The sequence below is a fragment of the Dendrobates tinctorius genome, unplaced genomic scaffold (genome assembly GCF_039654945.1).
Source record: "Dendrobates tinctorius isolate UK_male_01 unplaced genomic scaffold, ASM3965494v1 ptg000009l, whole genome shotgun sequence".
In the NCBI taxonomy this organism is placed as follows: Eukaryota; Metazoa; Chordata; class Amphibia; order Anura; family Dendrobatidae; genus Dendrobates; species Dendrobates tinctorius.
Genome location: NW_027361677.1, coordinates 6,711,675 through 6,733,727, shown reverse-complemented (window position 1 = coordinate 6,733,727; position 22,053 = coordinate 6,711,675). Strand labels below are relative to the sequence as shown.

The 22,053-nt window shown below is 46.6% G+C and overlaps 1 protein-coding gene across 1 annotated transcript in view; it reads left to right on the top strand.

Moving 5' to 3' along the window:
• The first annotated feature begins 3,545 nt into the window (after positions 1–3,545).
• CDYL2 (chromodomain Y like 2) overlaps positions 3,546–22,053 on the top strand; it is a 111,663-nt gene continuing 93,155 nt past the window's right edge. The window contains exon 1 of the mRNA XM_073582594.1: positions 3,546–3,759. Coding sequence (XP_073438695.1) covers positions 3,736–3,759 — 24 coding nt within the window. The 5' untranslated portion in view covers positions 3,546–3,735. The remainder of the gene's footprint in view (positions 3,760–22,053) is intronic.

The window sequence follows — 22,053 nt, the reverse complement described above, 5'->3', positions numbered from 1 at the left end:
CATTATGGGGCACCATGGTTTTCGGTAACTATCATTATGAGGGCACCATGGTTTTCGGTAACAATCATTATGGGGGCACCATGGTTTTCGGTAACTGTCATTATGGGGGCACCATGGTTTTCGGTAACTACCATTATGGGGGCACCATGGCTTTCGTTAACAATCATTATGGGGGCACCATGGTTTTCAGTAACAATCATTATGGGGGCACCATGGTTTTCGGTAACTGTCATTATGGGGGCACCATGGTTTTCGGTAACTGTCATTATGAGGGCACCATGGTTTTCGGTAACAGTCATTATGGGGGCACCATGGTTTTCGGTAACAATCATTATGGGGGCACCATGGTTTTCGGTAACAATCATTATGGGGGCACCATGGTTTTCGGTAACTATCATTATGGGGGCACCATGGTTTTCAGTAACAATCATTATGGGGGCACCATGGTTTTCGGTAACAATCATTATGAGGGTACCATGGTTTTCGGTAACTATCATTATGAGGGCACCATGGTTTTCGGTAACAATCATTATGGGGGCACAATGGTTTTCGGTAACTATCATTATGGGGGCACCATGGTTTTCGGTAACTATCATTATGGGGGCACCATGGTTTTCGGTAACTATCATTATGGGGGCACCGTGGTTTTCGGTAACTATCATTATGGGGGCATCGTGGTTTTCGGTAACAATCATTATGGGGGCACCGTGGTTTTCGGTAACAATCATTATGGGGGCACCATGGTTTTCGGTAACTGTCATTATGGGGGCACCATGGTTTTCGGTAACAATCATTATGGGGCCAACATGGTTTTCGGTAACTATCATTATGGGGGCACCATGGTTTTCGGTAACAATCATTATGGGGGCACCATGGTTTTCGGTAACTGTCATTATGGGGGCACCATGGTTTTCGGTAACTGTCATTATGGGGGCACCATGGTTTTCGGTAACTGTCATTATGGGGGCATCATGGTTTTCGGTAACTGTCATTATGGGGGCACTATGGTTTTCGGTAACTGTCATTATGGGGGCACCATGGTTTTCGGTAACAATCATTATGGGGGCACCATGGTTTTCGGTAACTATCATTGTGGGGGCACCATGGTTTTCGGTAACTATCATTACGGGGGCACCATGGTTTTCGGTAACAATCATTACGGGGGCACCATGGTTTTCGGTAACTATCATTAGGGGGGCACCATGGTTTTCGGTAGCTATCATTATGAGGGCACCATGGTTTTCGGTAGCTATCATTATGAGGGCACCATGGTTTTCGGTAACTATCATTATGGGGGCACCATGGTTTTCGGTAACTATCATCATTATGGGGGCACCATGGATTTCGGGAACTATCATTATGGGGGCACCATGGTTTTCGGTAACTATCATTATGGGGGCACCATGGATTTCGGTAACTATCATCATTATGGGGGCACCATGGTTTTCAGAAACTATCATTATGGGGCACCATGGTTTTCGGTAACTATCATCATTATGGGGGCACCATGGTTTTCGGTAACTATCATTATGGGGGCACCATGGTTTTCGGTAACTATCATTATGGGGGCACCATGGTTTTCGGTAACCATCATTATGGGGGCACCATGGTTTTCAGTAACAATCATTATGGGGGCACCATGGTTTTCGGTAACAATCATTATGAGGGTACCATGGTTTTCGGTAACTATCATTATGAGGGCACCATGGTTTTCGGTAACAATCATTATGGGGGCACAATGGTTTTCGGTAACTATCATTATGGGGGCACCATGGTTTTCGGTAACTATCATTATGGGGGCACCATGGTTTTCGGTAACTATCATTATGGGGGCACCGTGGTTTTCGGTAACTATCATTATGGGGGCATCGTGGTTTTCGGTAACAATCATTATGGGGGCACCGTGGTTTTCAGTAACTATCATTGTGGGGGCACCATGGTTTTCGGTAACTATCATTACGGGGGCACCATGGTTTTCGGTAACAATCATTACGGGGGCACCATGGTTTTCGGAAACTATCATTATGGGGCACCATGGTTTTCGGTAACTATCATCATTATGGGGGCACCATGGTTTTCGGTAAGTATCATTATTGGGGCACCATGGTTTTCGGTAACTATCATTATGGGGGCACCATGGATTTCGGTAACTATCATCATTATGGGGGCACCATGGTTTTCGGAAACTATCATTATGGGGCACCATGGTTTTCGGTAACTATCATTATGGGGGCACCATGGTTTTCGGTAACTATCATTATGGGGGCACCATGGATTTCGGTAACTATCATCATTATGGGGGCACCATGGTTTTCGGAAACTATCATTATGGGGCACCATGATTTTCGGTAACTATCATTATGGGGGCACCATGGTTTTCGGTAACTATCATTATGGGGGCACCATGGTTTTCGGCAACTATCATTATGGGGGCACCATGGTTTTCTGTAACAATCATTATGGGGGCACCATGGTTTTTGGTAACTATCATTTTGGGGGCACCATGGTTTTCTGTAACAATCATTATGGGGGCACCGTGGTTTTCGGTAACTATCATTATGAGGGCACCATGGTTTTCGGTAACTATCATCATTATGGGGGCACCATGGTTTTCGGTAACTATCATTATGGGGGCACCATAGTTTTCGGTAACTATCATTAAGGGGGCACCATGGTTTTCGGTAACTATCATTATGGGGGCACCATGGTTTTCGGTAACTATCATTATGGGGGCACCATGGTTTTCGGTAACTATCATTATGGGGGCACCATGGTTTTCGGTAACTATCATTATGGGGGCACCATGGTTTTCGGTAACTATCATTATGGGGGCACCATGGTTTTCGGTAACTATCATTATGGGGGCACCATGGTTTTCGGTAACTATCATTATGGGGGCACCATGGTTTTCGGTAACTATCATTATGGGGCACCATGGTTTTCGGTAACTATCATTATGGGGGCACCATGGTTTTCGGTAACTATCATTATGGGGGCACCATGGTTTTCGGTAACTATCATTATGGGGGCACCATGGTTTTCGGGAACTATCATTATGGGGGCACCATGGTTTTCGGTAACTATCATTATGGGGGCACCATGGTTTTCGGGAACTATCATTATGGGGGCACCATGGTTTTCGGTAACTATCATTATGGGGGCACCATGGTTTTCTGTACTTATCGTTATATCGGCACTGGAATCTGTACGCCGCCACCATCGGTCCCTACTTTCCTGGGCTCCTGGCCCCCAGTGATGGCCGCCTCACTGCCTGGCACTCACCTTTCCACAGATAAGACTATGTAATGACTGATTAGTGACCTCCATGAGGTAAAAGGCCGCCTTTAGGCCCCTGAGGAGGCAGCCTGGCCGTGCCCTGCCTGTGGTGGGCACAGGTGCCATCTCCCTATGGGCAGAGCTGTGGGCTCCTGCTCCTCCACACTGCTCTGAGGACAGGCGCTGCCTCCGTCTCTCTCCGCCCCCGATGCCGCTGCTGCCGGCGGACAGCCCCTAGCTGGCATGTCACAGACACCTCCCACGTTAGCCCCGCAGCTAGCGCGCCCTCTGGCGGACGTCGTCGTGCAGTGAGCAGGGCAGGAGCTGGGACCGCTCCGCTCGGCTCCAGAGCTGGTTGTGGCAGCCGCCGCCGCCGCCGCCGCCGTGTGATTCTGCGCATACTGACCCCGGAGTCCCTGTAATTCTGCCGCTGCACGCACTGCCCTCCCCGGTCCCGGCATGGCTTCTGGGGACCTGTACGAGGTAGGCAATGCCCTCTGCTCCGCTCCTCCGCCCAGGGGTCGTGTACAGAGGGTGCAGCTGCGCCAGGGGAGGGGGCTCGGGGCACTTTGCCTGTGCAGGCCTTGGGAGGGGGCGACACCTATGGCATTAATGGGGGTCTAACAACCTGGTAAAGTCCGGGGAGGTGGAGGTGGCGCTGGCATGGCTTGTAGGGTGGCAGGTGGTCTTTTCTCCATGTGCATGGACCTGTGTGAATGTGCCCCCACTAGCTGACCTGTTGACTGCTGCAGCACCTCTTGGCTGTGTCAGTCATAGTCCAACTTTTAGAAAGTCCTCAGCTCTCCATCCCTTCTGGAAACGATTGACAGGTTTGCTTTTCCAAGCGGCAGGAGGATGGACTGCTGCCCATTGGCAGCTTAAAAGAGGTTCTGCAGCAGCTGGGTTCAGGATTTGGAACGATAACCTCAAATGTGAGGGTTCCTTAGAGGCTGCACAGTCAGATAATTGGGGTTGCCTGTGAAGTCTGGCTGCTGCAGAACCTCTTTATCAGTCTTCAACTTTTATAAGTCGCGGTCTATTTTACGGTTCAAGTTTGTTGAGTATTCCAATTTTTTTTTTTTTTTGTGGCAAAAAGAGGTGCTGCAGCAGCCAAGTTATCATGATGGTTTACCAGAAGGCACTGGTGGTCCCACAAAGACTGGGCAGTGTAGAGAGGGATGTGTACTCGTCTAGATCTGCTGGGCAGGACATTGACTGACAGCTCGTATGAGGTGCCGCAGCAGCTTTGACGCCGCTTCGATATTTGCCACCTGACCATCCATGGTGGCCTCCGTCCTACGGGGTAGAACAAGACTGTGGTCGCCCTCTCCCAGTTCTTTTCGGATTATTGGTCTCCCCAAGATATTGACTTCGGCTCAATATTGGGCAGAAATTGGTCCGTGCCAGTGCCACCTTTGGAAAGTTGGTGGACAACCAGTATGGCACCATTACTGCTCTCTCATGAGTTGGCCTTTTTGCCCTTCCTAGTTTCTCTTAAAGGGGATGTTCAGAATCTGACAATCGTCCCTTCGCGCTACATATCCTACCCAGTCCAAATGTTTTAAGTAGCGGATCGTGTAGACAACATGCGCCGAATTTGCAAGATGCAAAGGGGTTCCAGGATCAAGAACTATTATTAACTTGGGAAGTTTTTCACTTAAAGGGAACTTGTCACCAAGTTAAAACTGTCTCATTTGCTCTTATTTTATTACCACTGATTCCCTGAGTATGCCATTGTTTTGTTTTTCCCAGTCCGTCATACGGTTCCAGAGATATGGACCTATTTATATAATGATGATCTTTCATAGGTTCCTCAGGGGCGTGTTTTTAGACTGCTCTGCATAATTACCCTGTAAGCACCGCCCCCAAGGTAAATACCATAGAAATTAAAAGGCCAATATCTCTGGAACCGGATGGCGTATTTTAAAATGGCAAGAAGCTGAATATTCAGGGAAGCAGTGAGAATGATATAAGAGCAATATCTAGTCTACTTTTGACCCGGTGACCGTCCCTCTTTAAAGCGACCGTCTGTAACCATTATAAAGCATTAGCCGGCTGAGTGATGGATAAGTAATGCTAAAGCATAGATCGTGTTCACGAGTGTAATGGGTAAATGATATATCGTACATCCTCCCGACCATGTTATATCGGGAAGCACTGACACTGAGATTCCCGTGACAACAAGATGATGTGTCGTTTGTTATTTTAGAAACTCAAAGGAACTGGACGAGATTGATTTTTTTACCTTGAAATGTTCAGTAAACGCTATAATAGTCCAGGAACGGAATCAATTTGTCCATGACCAAGTTCATCATATAAATGGTTTACAGATCCATCTTGAGTGGTGTCGGACATAGTTTACCCGAGGAGGGTGGGCACATACTTACTGTACATTATAGACCCCCCCCCTCCATATGCCAAATAGGCACCTCACACACTGTTGGTCTCTAAACTACAACTCCCAACAGGAACAGACCGACACATGGTAAAAAAATAATAATCACCTCTCTAAGTTTATACTTCTTTATGAAGGACTTTAGATAAGGTCAGCCCGATCTGGTGAAGGAAGGCAGAGCAGTGGGAGGGAAATGAGGGGATGTAGCTACACATTTCATAGACTAGACTCGTACTGTCTACGAGTCCTGGTCATTAAGTCCAAACCCGCTGTCCATCGTTTGATGTGAACGGCACACCACCTGCACAGAAGAGCAGGAAACCGGCGAATGTACGGCGTATGGGCGCAGGCATCAACTTTGGTCAACGCCTGCGCCTGTAATGATGAACCAGAAAGATCGTCCAATACATAGAGCAACGTTGATTATTCTACAAGGGCAAACGCGCATGCTCAGATTTTTAGCTCTGTAGAACCTTGCCCTGCCTTATCTATGATTGAGCACAGTGTAATACTCAATATCCCCTGAGGTGGTGCTACAGGAGAAATGAACACTTGCTGACAGGCTTCCTCACAGATTATAGCCGATCATCGGGGATCTCATGAACTCATTGTCAAATTAATTTTCTAACATTTTGGGATTGTCTTTAGAGGAGAACCTCTTTAGCAGGCAGCAAATTATGCTAATCAATTTTGAAGAGTTTCTTAAAGGGAATCTGTTACCCCATTTTTCGCCTATCAGCTGCCAGCACCGCCATCAGGGGATTATCTGCAGAATTCTGTAATGCTGTAGGTAAGCACCCGATGTAACCTGAAAGAGAAGAAAAATGAGTTAGATTATGCTCACCCAGGGACGGTCCGGGTCCGGTTTTGGTCCGATGGATGTCACGATCCGGTCCGGCGCCTCCCATCTTCTAACGGTGACGTCCTCTTCTTTGCTTCCCATCGTGGCTCCTGGGCAGAGCAGAGGTCTGCAGTGCGCAGGCGCCATGAAAGGTCAGAGAGGTCTGACAGATTCCCTTTAAGTCTTTGGTTCCATAAACCAGTCACAATCAGAAATGCGTGGGATCCATCACCACTGCAGCCTGTTACTGCGTTCAACGGGCTCATCTCATCTACGCCGGCTGAGCTCAGTGATTGGCTGCAGTGGTGATAACAGGAGTTGATCAGTGGACTTAGCGACTTGTGCTGTCTACATCGACCGAGCTGCTGAGCTCAGTGACTACCTACAGTGGTTATGTGAGCCGTTGACATGACGTCACCTCTGCAGCCAAAACACAAAGACAGGAGAGGGGGCGCTGCCCCCGGACAGAGTGTTTTCCTGTACATTTGGGGTATAAAAGTGGAAAATCCCTTTAAGTAATGCTCGGTTTCACCTGCAGTGGGCGCTCCAGAGGAGGCATATGGTAACACTAACGCTAAGTAACAGCCAATCGAATTAAGACCTCGAATGACAGCCATTTATAAGGACGTTTCCGTACAAAGGACGCGTTGCGCATTTACATTCTAGTGTTCTTTTTCTTTTAATGTCCTCAATAAATCTGTAAATTCTGAATTTTATTACACTTTTTATTCGTGTATGTGGTGATTGATCATTTCCTCCATTTCTGAATATACCTCATGTATAAAACTATGTAAGAAAAAATAAAATGTGGCTGTTAATCGCACGGAGCGGTCTGGGATTTTTATGATGTTTTATACCGTTTATTTCTGCCATAATATTGTACAACTCCACGGCAGTTAAGGGTTTGTTTAGTTTATTGTTAATAAAGTTTATTGAAAAAAGAATGACATTCGCGCCTGTTGTGTATTATTATATTCTGGAGACGGCACAGCGCTCGTTGCCACAGTCCCTGTGATCTGGTTTGCGTGACGTATGAGCACACGAAGGGCCTCAAATTTATCAAAGCGGTCTAAAAAAAAATAATAAAGCCGTCTTGGCAACCAATCATAGCTCAGCTTTCATTTCTTAAACTACTCTAATAAAATAGTTGCTGTGCTGTGATTGGTTGCTATGACGGAGCGTTGGTTGCTATGACGGAGCGGGGAGAAACATGAGGGAATCATTTCTCCTCAGGCCCGACTCTTATCTTCAAGCAATGTCTTCTCGGAAATGCCGCAATGTTTCAGAATATAGCAAAGCTTTCTGAAATAAAGGAGCCTGTCTGTATTTCTTGGTGCCCGTGGTTTGGGTATCATGAAACTTCTGTTTCTCCTTAAAGCGGGTGCGCTCATGGCAAAAAAAAATTAAATAAACTATGGTTAAAGTATCGGAATCTTTGCGTAGTTTTTGGGCTACTCTTCTATTTCTTTTGGTAACCAAGAAAGAAAATGGCAATCAAATAGATTTCATAGGCAGCCATATTGGAACACATGGCCGGTCGCTGATAAGATTTTCCGTCTTTCGAAAGAATCCTCTCTCTTCCAATCCTCTCAATGTATAAAAATATACTTGAGTAACACTACAGGCGTAGACTTAATCAGCTGCCGATCCCGTGTCGGATCTCTCCGTCCTCCACCTCCTGCATGTGGGTCCCTCTGTTTGGCAACCTAACGCGCCCTTGTCACATCACCCTCCCGAACCATTTATCCCAGCTCATGCTGGGTATCCAGGTTGTCAGATGCGTTGTGATACGCCATCATGCCTACTCTTGATATTTTGAACCTAAAACTATGCACAGCTCTATTACTCCTGGTTACATCGCTGGGTAATTCTGCTACCTTGCAGTGTTGTCTTTATAATATTGGAGTCGCTGAACTTGTTCTACCTCTGAACCTCTTTTCGAAGTCTGCTCCACTGTTTCGCTCCAATGTGTAACAGGACCTGATATGTCTGGCTCACTCTGCTGCACTGTTTCTCATTGCTAGGTCTATTCCTCTTTCTCATGGACAACGCTGGCATGCTAGTTGCAGTCATTTCTCAGCTGCATCGATCTCCGTTGTTCCATCTCCACTCCTCCTGTTGATGTTCTGCCAAGGCAAACTTCATTATTTGAACTGGAACACTATGCTGAATCAGCAACATCTGTCTGTGCTGTATAAGAGCTGATCATCCAGGTGTAAGGGCTTTGAGGATCCACCTCTCTTGGTGAGACATCACACCATGGATCCCAAAGGTATGGATGCTTCAATAACTGTGCCAGTAGATCTGGAGGAATTGTTTGGATTGGTAATTTATCTTGTGTAACGAATGGAAGCGGAGGCACAGATGGTGAAGTTCACATTTGTTGTTTATGTTTAGAGTGGAACCTCGGGACCACGGTCCGGGGGGTTCCGAAGGGGGCGTGACTAGTGAGCCCCAGGTATTCGTAGTAAGGTCCCTCAAACAGGAACAGAGTGGAATTACTGGGGTACACAGGTGCTATCTCTAGTTAGACCCCGGACACGTGGTGTTCTGATTGAGTCCGTAGGAGGCAAAAACAGAAATGCTAGCTAAGTCCAGAAAAACAGAGAGGTTGGCAGCTATCGGATTGCAGACCACTGAACCTATCAACACAACTAGCAGTAGCCATGGGGGGTTCCTACGATGCCCTAGACCCCTCGATCACAGCTGGAGAATTAAATAGCCTAAAGACAGAAAGGGAAATCTAAACTGCCCCAGAGCAGACCCCAAAGCAAAAGGCAGCCCCCCACATATAATGATGGTGAAGCAAGAAGAAAGAACACAACACAGACAGAAAGATAGACTGAGCAAAGATGGGGCCCAAGCTAACTAGATAGGAAAGGACAGGAAGGCTGCTGTCTGCAATCCGTAAAAAACCCTATGAAAATAAGAGCCAACAGACTGACAGTGAAAAAGGCCCTGAAGACGCTAGGCTTCAAAAAAGCTATGTCAGTACTCAGGAATATTCTGAAGACAGAGCAACAGGCAAAAGAAGAATCAGCTCACCCCAGCAGGGAATGGCAGAATCCAGAAAAGCAAGGCAAACAAAAACAAAACACAAATGCTAAAAGGCAAAGCAGAAAACTTAGCTTTAGAGGAGCAGGAATCAGACTGGTTTCCTAGAAGTCCACAGAGAAATCACCCGCAGGGCAGAAGGGCGTCGGCAGCCTTATATCCAGTCCGTGACTCCACTCAGCCAGTCATCATCATTAGACTCAGGTGCCTGATAATCAAGCTCATTACCTTCCTTTACCAGAATAGGGAGTTCACCAGACCTCAGTGACGAAGGGGAAAATGAACTCACAACACGTGGCAGCTGTCTCAGCGGGACAAACGGGTAACAGATATAAGTGGTCTGATGGAGCTGACCTTTGGACGCTGGGTATGAGTGGTGAAGCTGGCACTGGTGAGGAAGGTCAGGTTCCGGGTAGATGATAGGAATCTGGCTCCAGTAACCTTGACGTAGTCCTGGGGTTCGGATGGCGAGTGGCGGAAAGGGATGGCACTTGAATCGATGGATACTGATGTCGTCTGAGATAGTTGAACACTGGTCACAGATTCTCTGCGGAGACAAACAATATGAGCAAGTGCAAACGGATTGCTAACGCAGCGCAGACAGAACAGGGACTGAACCGGATGTAGCAAGAGTAGATACTCGTTGCTCCGGCACTCTCCCTATGGAGGAGAGGCCAGAAATAGTAATCAGTGCGCTGCCATTGGATAATTGCTATTTTCAAAAAATGCGCGCTCTCCCTTTAAGAGACCAGAGGGAAGCGCGCGCGTCCTAAGCATTCTCCCTGAAGGCCTGCTGGCAGCAAGCCAGGAAGTGGGGGAGAGCGAAGCAACAGCAGGACACCGAGGGACAGACAGAGGACGAGGATCCAGACAGGAACCTCGCTGAAGTACAGGGGCAGCGTGGAGAGCAGGAGCAGGTGAGGAACCAGAACTGGGGGCAGCGCCAGCACCGGGTGCAGGGCCAGAAGCGGGACCGAGTGTAACATTATCCCCCTCTTTACGCCCCCTCTTTTTCAAGCCTGATTGAAATTTTCTAAGGAGAGGAGCCTGGATGTTCTCTTTAGGCTCCCAAGACCTCTCCTCTGGACCAAAGCCCTTCCAATCCACCAGGTAATACCCCTTACTTTCTTTGTGGCCAAGTTATGCTCTACCTCAAAAACATCATCCTCAGAGACAGGATCTGGAGTGGTATCCGGGTCCTTAAAGAAGGAGCTCAAAACTACAGGTTTGAGGAGGGAAACATGAAAGGAGTTAGGCAACTGTAAGGAAGTAGGCAATTTCAGTTTGTAAGAGACTGGGTTGATTTGTCTCAAGACTTCAAAGGGCCCAATGAAACGGGGACCCAATTTGTAGGACAGCATCTTCAAGCGGATGTACTTGGAGGAGAGCCATATCTTGTCTCCGGGGCGAAAGGTAGAAGCATCCAGACGTCTCTTGTCCACATGCCTTTTCATACTTTGAGAGGCTCTCTCCAAGGCAGTTTTGGTGTCTTTCCAAACTTTCGTGAAATCTTCGGAAAAGGTATCTGCTGCCGGAACGCCAGTCTGTCCAGAGATGGGAAGAGCAATTCCGGGTGCTGTCCAAACACAATCTGAAAGGGAGACTTTCCAGAAGATTCTCTTACTTGGTTGTTGTAGGAGAATTTTGCCCAGGGCAGTAACTTTACCCAGTCGTCGTGATACGCTTTGACGAAGTGACGCAGGAATCAAGCCAGGATTTGATTAGTCCTCTCCACTTGCCCATTGGATTAGGGATGGTATGCCGAAGAAAAATCCAGTTCTATTTTTACCAGTTTACAAACCGCTCTCCAGAATTTTGAGGTGAACTGGACACCTCTGTCGGACATAAGGTGGAGAGGAAAACCTTGGAGATGGAAGATGTGCTGAATGAAGAGATCCGTCTGGGGCGGACGGGAGACCAGGTGGCGGAATGAAGTGAGCCAACTTAGAGAAGCTGTCCACCACAACCCAAGCCACTGAACAGCCGGAAGAGATTGGAAGAGCCGTGATGAAGTCCATCGCGATGTGCTGCCAGGGAGCGGACGGAATTGGAAGAGGCTGACCCTACCTGCGGGTAGGCGTTTAACAGCCTTGTTATGGGCACACGAAGGACATGCTTCGGCATACTCCTGAATATCCTTACTAGTGATGAGTGAGTATACTCATTGCTCGGGTTTCCCCGAGCATGCTCGGTTGACCGCCGAGTATTTTGGCGGGCTCGGAGATTTAGTTTTTGTCGATGCAGCTGCATGATTTGTGGCTGCTGGACAGGCTGAATACATGTGAGGAATGCCTGTTTGTTAGGGAATTCCCATGTGTATTCAGGCTGTCCAGCAGCCATAAATCATGCAGCTGAGGCGACAAAATAAATCTCCGAGCATGCCAAAATTCTCGGAGATCATCCGAGCATGCTCGGGGAAACCCGAGCAACGAGTATACTCGCTCATCACTAATCCTTACCCATAGTAGGCCACCAGTAGTAACGGGTGATGAGTTGCAGAGTCTTCTTCTGACCGGCGTGATCAGCCAACTTGGAAGAGTGACCCCACCGAAGGACACGATTATGTTCTGAGGCGGTCACCGATAGTTTTTCATGGGGGAAGTCAGGTAAGATCAGCAGAAGCAACAGAGACTAACCTTGAAGGTTCAATGATGTGCTGAGGTTCTTCTTCCTGATTAGGAGGCAAAAAAGCTCTGGAGAGTGCGTCTGCCTTGACGTTTTTGTCAGCTGGACGGAAATGAAGGTCAAAATTAAATCGAGCAAAAAACAGGGCCTGATGGGCATTCAGCCTCTCTGCGGTTTGTAGGTAGGCAAGGTTTTTGTGATCGATGAATATGACTACATGGTGAAGAGCTCCCTCAAGAAGATGCCTTCATTCTTGCAGATCCAATTTGATAGCCAACAATTCCCGATCTCCAACGGAATAGTTCCTTTCTACGGGGGAAAAAACCTTTGAAAAAAAAAACACAGGAAATCATCCGACCAATGGACGATTTCTGGGTAAGAACTGCTCCTGATTTCTGGGTAAGAACTGCTCCTGCACCTATGGAGGAAGCATCGACCTCAAGGAAAAATTGCTCATTAGGATTTGGACAATGGACAAACGGGTGCGGAAGCAAAGGCTTTTTTGAGAGAAACAAAGGCCTCCTCTGCATCGGGGGACCATTCCTTGAAGTTTATACCTTTCCGGGTTAAAGCTTTGATGGGTGCCTCTCGGGTGGAAAACTGTGGAATGAATTGCCTGTAGTAGTTGGCGAATCCCAGGAACCGTTGGATGGCTTTTAGCCCAGACGGACGAGGCCACTCGAGGACGGCAGACAACTTCTCCAGATCCATTTTTAATCCTGTGGAGGATGTAATGTACGAGGGGCGCCTGAAAACTTCGAGGCCCTCCCATGAAATCTTTTTTTCCAGGGTCTTGTTTTGCAATGCAATATGTTATTTAGTTAGTTGAATGGTCTCATGAGCAATCTGGATTTATTTTGATTTTTTTTTTTTGTTTCCGTTACAGCATTTTAAAGTTGGGTCGCAAGGCTGAAATATGGAAATGGAGAAGTTGGCAAAGTTCACACATCGGCTGCTGCAATTCACTCCTGTGGTTTCCAACTGCTTCAGCACCCACCCTATTCCCCTGATTTGGCTCCCTCGGACTATCACCTATTCCCACAGATGAAAAAGCACCTTGGTGGAAGGTGGAATTGCAGCCATTGCAACAGCCGATGTGTGACCTTTGCCAACTTCTCCATTTCCATATTTCAGCGTTGCGACCCAACTTTAAAATGCTGTAACGGAAACAAAAAATATCAAAATAAATCCAGATTGCTCATGAGACCATTCAACTAACTAAATAACATATTGCATTGCAAAACAAGACCATGCAAAAAAGATTTCATGGGTGGGCCTCGAAGTTTTCAGGCGCCCCTCGTAACTGAGGAAAGGCAAAGAGGATTGTTCAAAGAGGCATCTCTACAACTTGGCATAAAGCCTGTTCTCTCTGAGTCTTTGTAAGACCAGACGCACTTGCTTCCGGTGCGAAGCCAAGTCTGCCGAGAAGATCAGAATGTCATCCAGGTAGACAACACAAGTATAGAGCAGATCCCTGAAAATGTCATGACAAATTCTTGAAAAACCACAGGTGCATTGCTTAGGCCAAACGGCATTACCAGGTATTCATAGTGGCCATCACGGGTGTTGAAAGCTGTTTTCCATTCATCTCCTTTTCGAATTCGGATTAGGTTGTAGGCCCCGCTGAGATCTAGTTTAGTGAATATCTTGGCCCCTCGGAGACGATCAAACAGCTCTGAAATAAGAGATTATGGATACCTGTTTTTTACCGTGATCTGGTTTAGACCCCGGTAGTCGATACAGAGCCGCAGGGATCCGTCCGTTTTCTTCACGAAGAAGAATCCTGCTCCTGCTGGCGAAGATGACTTTCGGATAAATCCTCTGGCCAGGTTCTCCTGGATGTAGTCCGACATAGCTTGAGTCTCTGAGAAAGAGGGTAGACTCTCCCGCGGGGAGATGTTCCAGGGAGGAGATCAATCGGACAGTCATACGACCTGTGTGGAGGTAGTCTCTCTGCCGCGTTTTTCCCAAAGATATCACAAAAGGACCAGTAGGAAAAAGGTAACCCTGGCAGGGTAACAGGTTGGACAGGAGGCAAAACTGGTTGAATCCTGGTTAGGCATTGGTCCACGCAGCAATCACCCCAGCGCAGAACCTCTCATGTTCTCCAATTGAGGACTGGTTCATGCATCTGGAACCATGATAGACCTAAAAGCAAGGAGTTAGACAAACCGGGGTACACATAAAAACGGATTCTTTTAGAGTCCGTTAGACCTACCCGGAGTTCCACAGGCTCGGTCTGAAACTGGACGGGCTCAGTCAGTGGTTTGCCATCTACGGCGGTCACCCGCAATGGGTCAGGAATCCGTTGGACTGGTAAGTGGTAATGATCCACAAGCGCCTGCTAGATAAAGTTCCCGGCGGCACCAGAATCCAGCAAAGTCCAGAAAATTGTATTGCTCCGAAGGACTCGGAGACCGAGATCTGCAATGAGGGAGAGGAATGTTCTCTAACTAGGGTGGCTTCTCCTACCGAACCTAGGCACTGGAGTTTTCCGACCTCTTTGGACAGGTACGAATCAGGTGCTCGGGGCTACCACAGCATAGGCAACTTCCCTCTTTGCGACGTGTCTCCTGGCGGCGGCTGGCCAAACTTACTTGATCAACCTCCATGGCCTCAGAGGGGAGGTGAGGTAGCCGTCTTAGGAGAACTAGAGCCCAGGTGGTAGGGCCTTTTGTTTTGTTTAATCTCTTTGGAATGTTCCTGAAAATGCAGGTCAATCTGGGTTGCCAAGGATATCAGATCATCCAAGGTAGTATGCCTGTCCCGTCCCGCCAGCTCATCCTTGATTCTTCCTGATAGGCCCTCCCAGAAGGTAGCCACCAAGGCCTCGATGTTCCAGGATAACTCGGACGAGAGAGTACGGAACCGAACAGCATACTGAGCCACCGTGAGAGTTCCTTGACGTAAGCGGAGCAAAGCTGAAGCTGTCGACGTGGCACAGCCAGGTTCATTGAAGTTCTTGCAAAAATCTTCTAGGAAAAATTGAAAATCATTAGCCAGAGGGTCCTTTCTCTCCCATAGAGGGTTCAGTGAGGTGAGGGCCTCTCCAGCAAGATGTGACAATATGAAGCCCACCTTGGCTTGGTCAGAAGCAAACATATGCCCCAGGATTTCGAAGTGCAGAGTGTACTGATTGATGAAACCCCGACACTGAGTGGCGTCGCCGTGGAAGCGGGTGGGAGCTGCCAAGCGAGGACCTTTACTTGCCATTTAGGCGGGTACCTGGGTGGCGGTAGACAAGTCAGGTGCAGTCGAGGTCAGCAGATAATCCATGCGGGTAGACAATTTGCGAAGATAAGTCGTGATCTTGTCCTGTTGATCATTTTAACGGGTCACCTCTTGGCAAAGCTCCACAGTCGTAGGCCTTTGGGATCCAGCGGGTTCTATGGTCAGAGCAATCTGTAAAGAATGGAAGCGTAGGCACAGATGGTGAAGTTCACAGTCGTTTTTTATTTTTAGAGTGGAACCTCGGGACCACGGTCCGGGGGGCTCCGAACAGGGCGTGACTAGTGATCCCCAGGTATTCATATTAAGGTCCCTCAAACAGGACCAGAGTGGAATACCTGGGGGACACAGGTGCTACCTCCAGTTAGACCCCGGACACGTGGCAGCTGCCCCAGCAGGACAAACGGTTAACAGATATAAGGGATCTGATGGAGCTGACCGTTGGACACCGAGTATGAGTGGTGAAGCTGGCACTGGTGAGGAAGGCCAGGTTCCTGGTAGATGATAGGAAGCTGGCTCCAGTAACCTTGACGTAGTCCTCGGGTTCGAATGGCGAGTGTCAGAACGGGATGGTACTTGAATCGATGGATACTGATGTTGTCTGAGATAGTTGAACACTGGTCACAGATTCTCTGCGTAGTCAAACAATATGAGCAAGTGCAAACGGATTGCTAACGCAGCGCAGACAGAACAGGGACTGAACCAGATGTAGCAAGAGTAGATACTCGTTGCTCCAGCACTCTCCCTATGGAGGAGAGGCCAGAAATACTTTAGTAATCAGTGCGATGCCATTGCATAGTTGCTATTTTCAAAAAATGTGCGCTCTCCCTTTAAGAGACCAGAGGGAAGCGCGCGCGTGTCCTAAGCATTCTCCCTGAAGGCCTGCTGGCAGCATGCCAGGAAGTGGGGGAGAGCAAAGCAACAGCAGGACGCCGAGGGACAGACAGAGCACGAGGATCAAGACAGGAACCTCGCTGAGGTACAGGGGCAGCGTGGAGAGCAGGAGCAAGTGAGGGACCAGAACTGGGGGCAGGGCCAGAACCGGGACCGGGTGTAACATCTTGCTGCATGTCAACTGGAAGTAGTCTAGGTCAGGGTTCCTCAACTCCAGTCCTTAAGGCCCACCAACAGATCATGTTTTCAGGATTTTGTTTGTATTGCACAGGTGAAGCAATTATCACCTGCGCAATACTAAGGAAATCCTGAAAACATGATCTGTTGGTGGACCTTGAGGACTGGGAGTTGGGTAACCCTGGTCTAGGTCATGTGTGAGGGAAAATAAGCACCGTATTTTGCGGATTATAAAACGCACCAGATTGTAAGACGCACCTTAAATTTTGTTGTGGAAAATAGGAACAAAAAATTTTCAATAAAATGTTGGTGTGCCTTATAATCCGTTATAACGGTACATTACCTAGTGGGTGGCAGCGGTGGAGCAGTGTCACAGGAGTCAGCGCCGCTGCTTCAGGAGGTCAGCGGTGACTGGAGTGGGGCGTTGCTGCGGGCTCCGGTCCTCTCAGCAGGGTCGCTGATTCAGGAGGTCGGTGGCAGCAGGAGGAGAGGGGCGACTGTCTCATCCAAGATCTTGTCTCCCGAGATCTCAATCTGCGCATGCACCACCTCCGGCGGACATTTTTCTGAGGCACACTACAGGGACATGTACAGGAGATGGGACCTTCGCTCACCGGCGCCAACATCTTCTGAGAGGATGGGGTCGGCAGCATTGCCCCACTCCTTCTGCCGCCACTGACCTCCTGAATCAACGACCCTTGCTCCTATGACCCCACTCCACTGCCCCCCAGGTAACATACGTTCAGATTATAAGACACACCCCTTTTCCTCCCAAATTTTCCGGAAAAAAGTGCGTCTTATAATCCAAAAAATAAGTTAGGTGGGAAGGTGCATTTAAAGATTTGATCCCGCCAATGATGCAACAAACACCTGTACTTGATTTGAACCATCATTCTGTGGTTACACACTCAATTTAAAGATGGTCCTCATCCACTTACTGTTTTGCACTGCTCTGTTTCATTAATTTCCAATGTTCCAACTGCTTATCAGTTCTTTGCCTCCTTATCGCACGTATGACCTTTATATTCCTCCTCATCCAGGGATCAAACCAACTAGAGTAAGAGTTCTGAGTAAGGACTAAGTCTGAATTGCGTGGGATTTATTCTAAGAATGCCTATTTTGGAATAAAGCTATTTGCATATTTTTATCTGGAATACGGCTAGATTTCTCCTTTATAATAGAGTAAGGGTGTATCCACTGTTGTTACCAGAACTAAGCCGTATTCACTTACATTAAGGAGAACCTGGAAAAAGTTTTTTTTTCTCGAAAATCTACATCGCCTGCCGGAGCAGAGTTCTTTGTAACGAAGAATGGATTTCTTAGACTGTATTGATTATCATAGTTTGAGCAAAATTGCGGTAAAAAGATCGCTAGCCTTTGGCTCTCAATTCCAAAGTATTCCACCAGATTAAGGGGGTCTTTAAAAAAATTGATAAGCTGAATTGCCACCGAGCCTACAATTTGATTCAGAAAGATGGAAATAAGTATAAAATGACATTCTGTACCCGTGACTGTCACTCCAAATATCTGGTCTTGTCCTTTAAATTTTGCAACACTTGACATGTTCCAGCATTTTGTAAATTAGATTATTCATTTATGTTCAGAATCAGTATGTTCTAGTATGTTTAGACAATATTCTAATCTTACAAGACCTGGACTCTCAGTGCCAACATGTTTACTCAGTTCACAGACTCTTACAAAACAATTTATTTGCCAATCTTTTAAAATGTTTGAAAGTCAAGAGATGTCAATTTTGAGATATTTACTTCCTCTGAAAGCTTGCAGTTAGATCTCAAAAAATTTTAAGAAGTTCTATACTGGCTGCAAACCATTGGACTCTACTCACTATAAATGATTCCAGGGATTTGCCTATTGTTATTGGCAGTTCATCAAGAACTATGCACAGATTTTATCTCCTCTTTCGTTCCCTAACTTCGAAGGGTGCAAATTCATGGAACTGGCCAGATTCAGAAATTCATTTCATGAAGCGTCTCCAACCCCACTTTTTTTTTTTTTACTCCAAGTTTGCATTAACCTGACATTAACGAGACATTTTTTTCTCTACTTTGACTTTTCTTTCATTTGAGTAGGAGCCGTTCTATCGCAGTTGTTCCATGAGACTGGGAACCATTTGGGATGCTTTTCCTTATGAAATTTTCAAGGCATTAGATATTCCATGGAACATTTGGGAAGTCGGTCATCAAAAAGTGGCTTGAATGTGGCACAACAGTAATATTTCCTAGAACTGGACATCCCTCAAAACATTGGTAAAAATACAAGATGAAAATTGATCTTAGAGGCAGCTAAGCGACCTACAGCAACATTAAAGGAGATACAGAAATTTCTTTCAAGTACTGGTTGTGATAGCAATCTCCCAAAATCTTCATTTGTGTGGCCTGTGGGTTATCATGGCAAGACAGAGTCCTTTTCTTACAAAGAAAAACATTCAGGCCTGGATATGTTTTCTCAAAGCTTACATCAAGTCTGCCAAAACCATATGGGAAAACGTGTTACTGTCTGATGAGACCAGGGTTGACTAGGGTTGATCTAATAGCTTTGGATAAGAGCTTACCCAAATAGCTATAGCGCTTACCGAATAGCTGCATCAGGAACCCAGATACCTGGAGCGCTCTCGGTGTTCAGCTCTGCAGCTGCATGTGTCGTGGCTGTGTGACAGTCACAACACATGCATGGAGAGCCTGTTTGTTGGGCTCTCCATACATGTGTTGTGACTGTGAAACAGCCACTACACATGCAGCTGCGGCGCCAAACAGCTGATTATCGGGAGCGCTCCAAATATTCGGGTTCCTGATGCAGCTATTCAGTAAGCGCTATAGCTATTCGGATAAGCTCTTATCCAAAGCTATTCGATCAACCCTAGGGTTGACCTCTTTTTCCAAATTTCAAAAAGGTATGTTTGGTGCAAAGCCATCACCAAAAGGCTACCCTACCCAAAGTGAAGCATGGTGGAGGCAGCATTATGCTTTGGGGCTGTTTTTCCGACAGCTGGAACTGAGGCCTTGTTCAAGGTGGAGGGGAATTATAAACCATTCCAAATTGCAATCAATTTGCATCAAAACCTTCCGGTCTCTGCTAAAAAAAGCTAAAGATGAACAGGAATTTCACTTTTCAGCACAACAATGCCCCTAAGCATACCTCCAAATCAACAAAAGAATGGTTGTGACAAAAGAAGATGAAAGTTTTGTAATTGCACAGCCAGAGCCCAGATCTAAATCCAATTGAAAATGTGTTTGACCTGAAGAGAGCTCTGTATATAGGAGATGCCCTCGCAATCTGACTGATTTGGAGCCACTGCAAGGAAGAGTGGGCAATGATTTCCAATTCTAGATGTGCCTTGCCTAGTCAAAATACTGAAAGCTGTCATAGATTCAAAGGGTTTTTCAATTAAGTATTAGTGTAAGGGTTATTTTTCCCCCACTCAAAGATTTGTGTTTTTTCAAGGCTATGGGTAACAGGACAGGTGGAAAAAGTTCTGAAATGTTTCTTCTTGGTATGATTCTTTTTACAAGACAAATACCTAGCTTTTTAACAGGGTTGTGTAGACCTTTTTATATATGCACTGTATTACTGGCAACTATCTCTAAAGATCTGAAATATTTCTTCCAAAAGATGATTTTTTGTCTACAAAACTCTCCAATGGAAAGTCTTGTTTTGGCCATACTACCCACTCCTTTCCAGTTATCCAAAAGTGAAACTGCTGATGCTTTGTTGTATGTATTTGTGGTTTGAGCTGAGACAAGACATTAAGGAGTTTGTTTTATCAATTTCCCAATGCACCCAGTTCATGTCCTCTCATCAAGCCCTTTTTAGTCCCTTACGGCCGTTAGCCATTAAACAAGAACCTTGGTCCAAAATATCCATGAACTTTGTCACTGAACTTCCTGTTGATTAAGGATATTTTCTATATACAGCTCTGGCAAAAATTAAGAGACAGTTTTATAAAAATCAGCTTCTCTCCATGTCTGACAGCCATTCCATTCCAGTGTCAGTTGAATTCCAACCAGAGGACACCTCATTCTACTTAATGTGCTTCGGATTAGGTGATCGCCTTAACCAAATCTTATTTAACGAAGGAAAGTATAAAAAAAACCCTGTTGTGTTCACAATCCTCTTGCAGTAGGACAAGCTGGATATGGCAAAACAAGTGCTAGTAATATCCCAAACATAATAGGAATGAAAAAATAACTTTTACCATGCCAAAGGAGTTGAAAAGAAAAGTCTTGAGTGAGGAAAAGAAGGGCTTAATTCTAGCTTTACTAGCAGAGGATACAGTGAGCGTCCTGTTGCCTCCATCCTTAAAATTTCTAAGACGGCAGTCCAGATATTGGGGACAACAAAACTACAGACCGATAGAGGGCGAAAACGTCTCTCCACTTACCGGGATGACCTTCATCTTCTTCGAATGTCACCCAGCAACCGCAGGATGACATCAAGTGACCTACAAAATGAATGGCACATGTCAGCTGGGGTGAAGTGCATGTCAAGAACAGTTTGTAACATGCTTCTAGAGGCAGGGCTCAAGTCTTGTAAAGCTAGTAAATAGGCTTTCATCAGTGAAAAGCAAAGGAGCGCCAGCCTGAAGTTTGCCAAAGACCATAATGATTGGACCATAGAGGCCTGGAGAGCAGGTAAAAGGTTTGGCATGCTGAAGCTGCCAAAGAACACTCTAGGAGCAATTCCATAAGGAGTTATGTAGATACAATACATACTGGCCATATATCATGTACATTATCGAGATCTATGGAATGGACTGAACGCCTCCCAGGTTCTAGATCCGTTCTAGCACCCCAGGGAGGGGAGATACATAGAATGACTAATAGTAACCAGATAGCCAAGATTTGTTTAGTCTTAACGCGAAGTAGGGGCCTGGCCAGATCTGATGGAAGCAAAACTGCCTCCCTTTTGCTGCTAGAGTCAAGGGAAGGGGATTTAGGTTCAGCCCAAAGGGCAGGAAGGCTAGTGTAAGGCCATATAGTCTCTTACTGTTATGCTTGCTGTTCACTTCAATGCTGGGGACCGTGTTGAGTAACGTTCTGTGAAGGGACCAAAGAGATGGTTGGCAGCCCATGCCTCCTGCGGCCCAGTACACATATGGTCGAACATTAACCCGGTAATTGACTTGATCCATCTACTTATATCTTTTGTCCTACCACTATTGTATTTGCATATCTAATCATTGTATATTTACAACCGTGTATTTAGTGTATTGTTTACTGAGACCTTAAGGTGATTAAATATATAATTTAACCTTTTGCTGCTCTTTTATCTCGATCCACGAATCCACACATTCATATTTTCGGTTTAACTTTCCATGCTACCGGGGCTGGTTTCTGTCCCGATATAATCCCATTAACGGACCCGGCTTATATCTAACGAGGAACTGGTGGCAGTCCTACCAGGTGCGGTTTCACTGGTGCTATTTGAAGGGGCCCCTCAACCTATCAGGGTTTTGAGCGACTGTGGTGCCAGTTCAGTGACTACATGGGCCACATCCCCTCACTCCCCGTGCCTCCCTGGACCCTTGTGGACAGGAAGTGTCTGT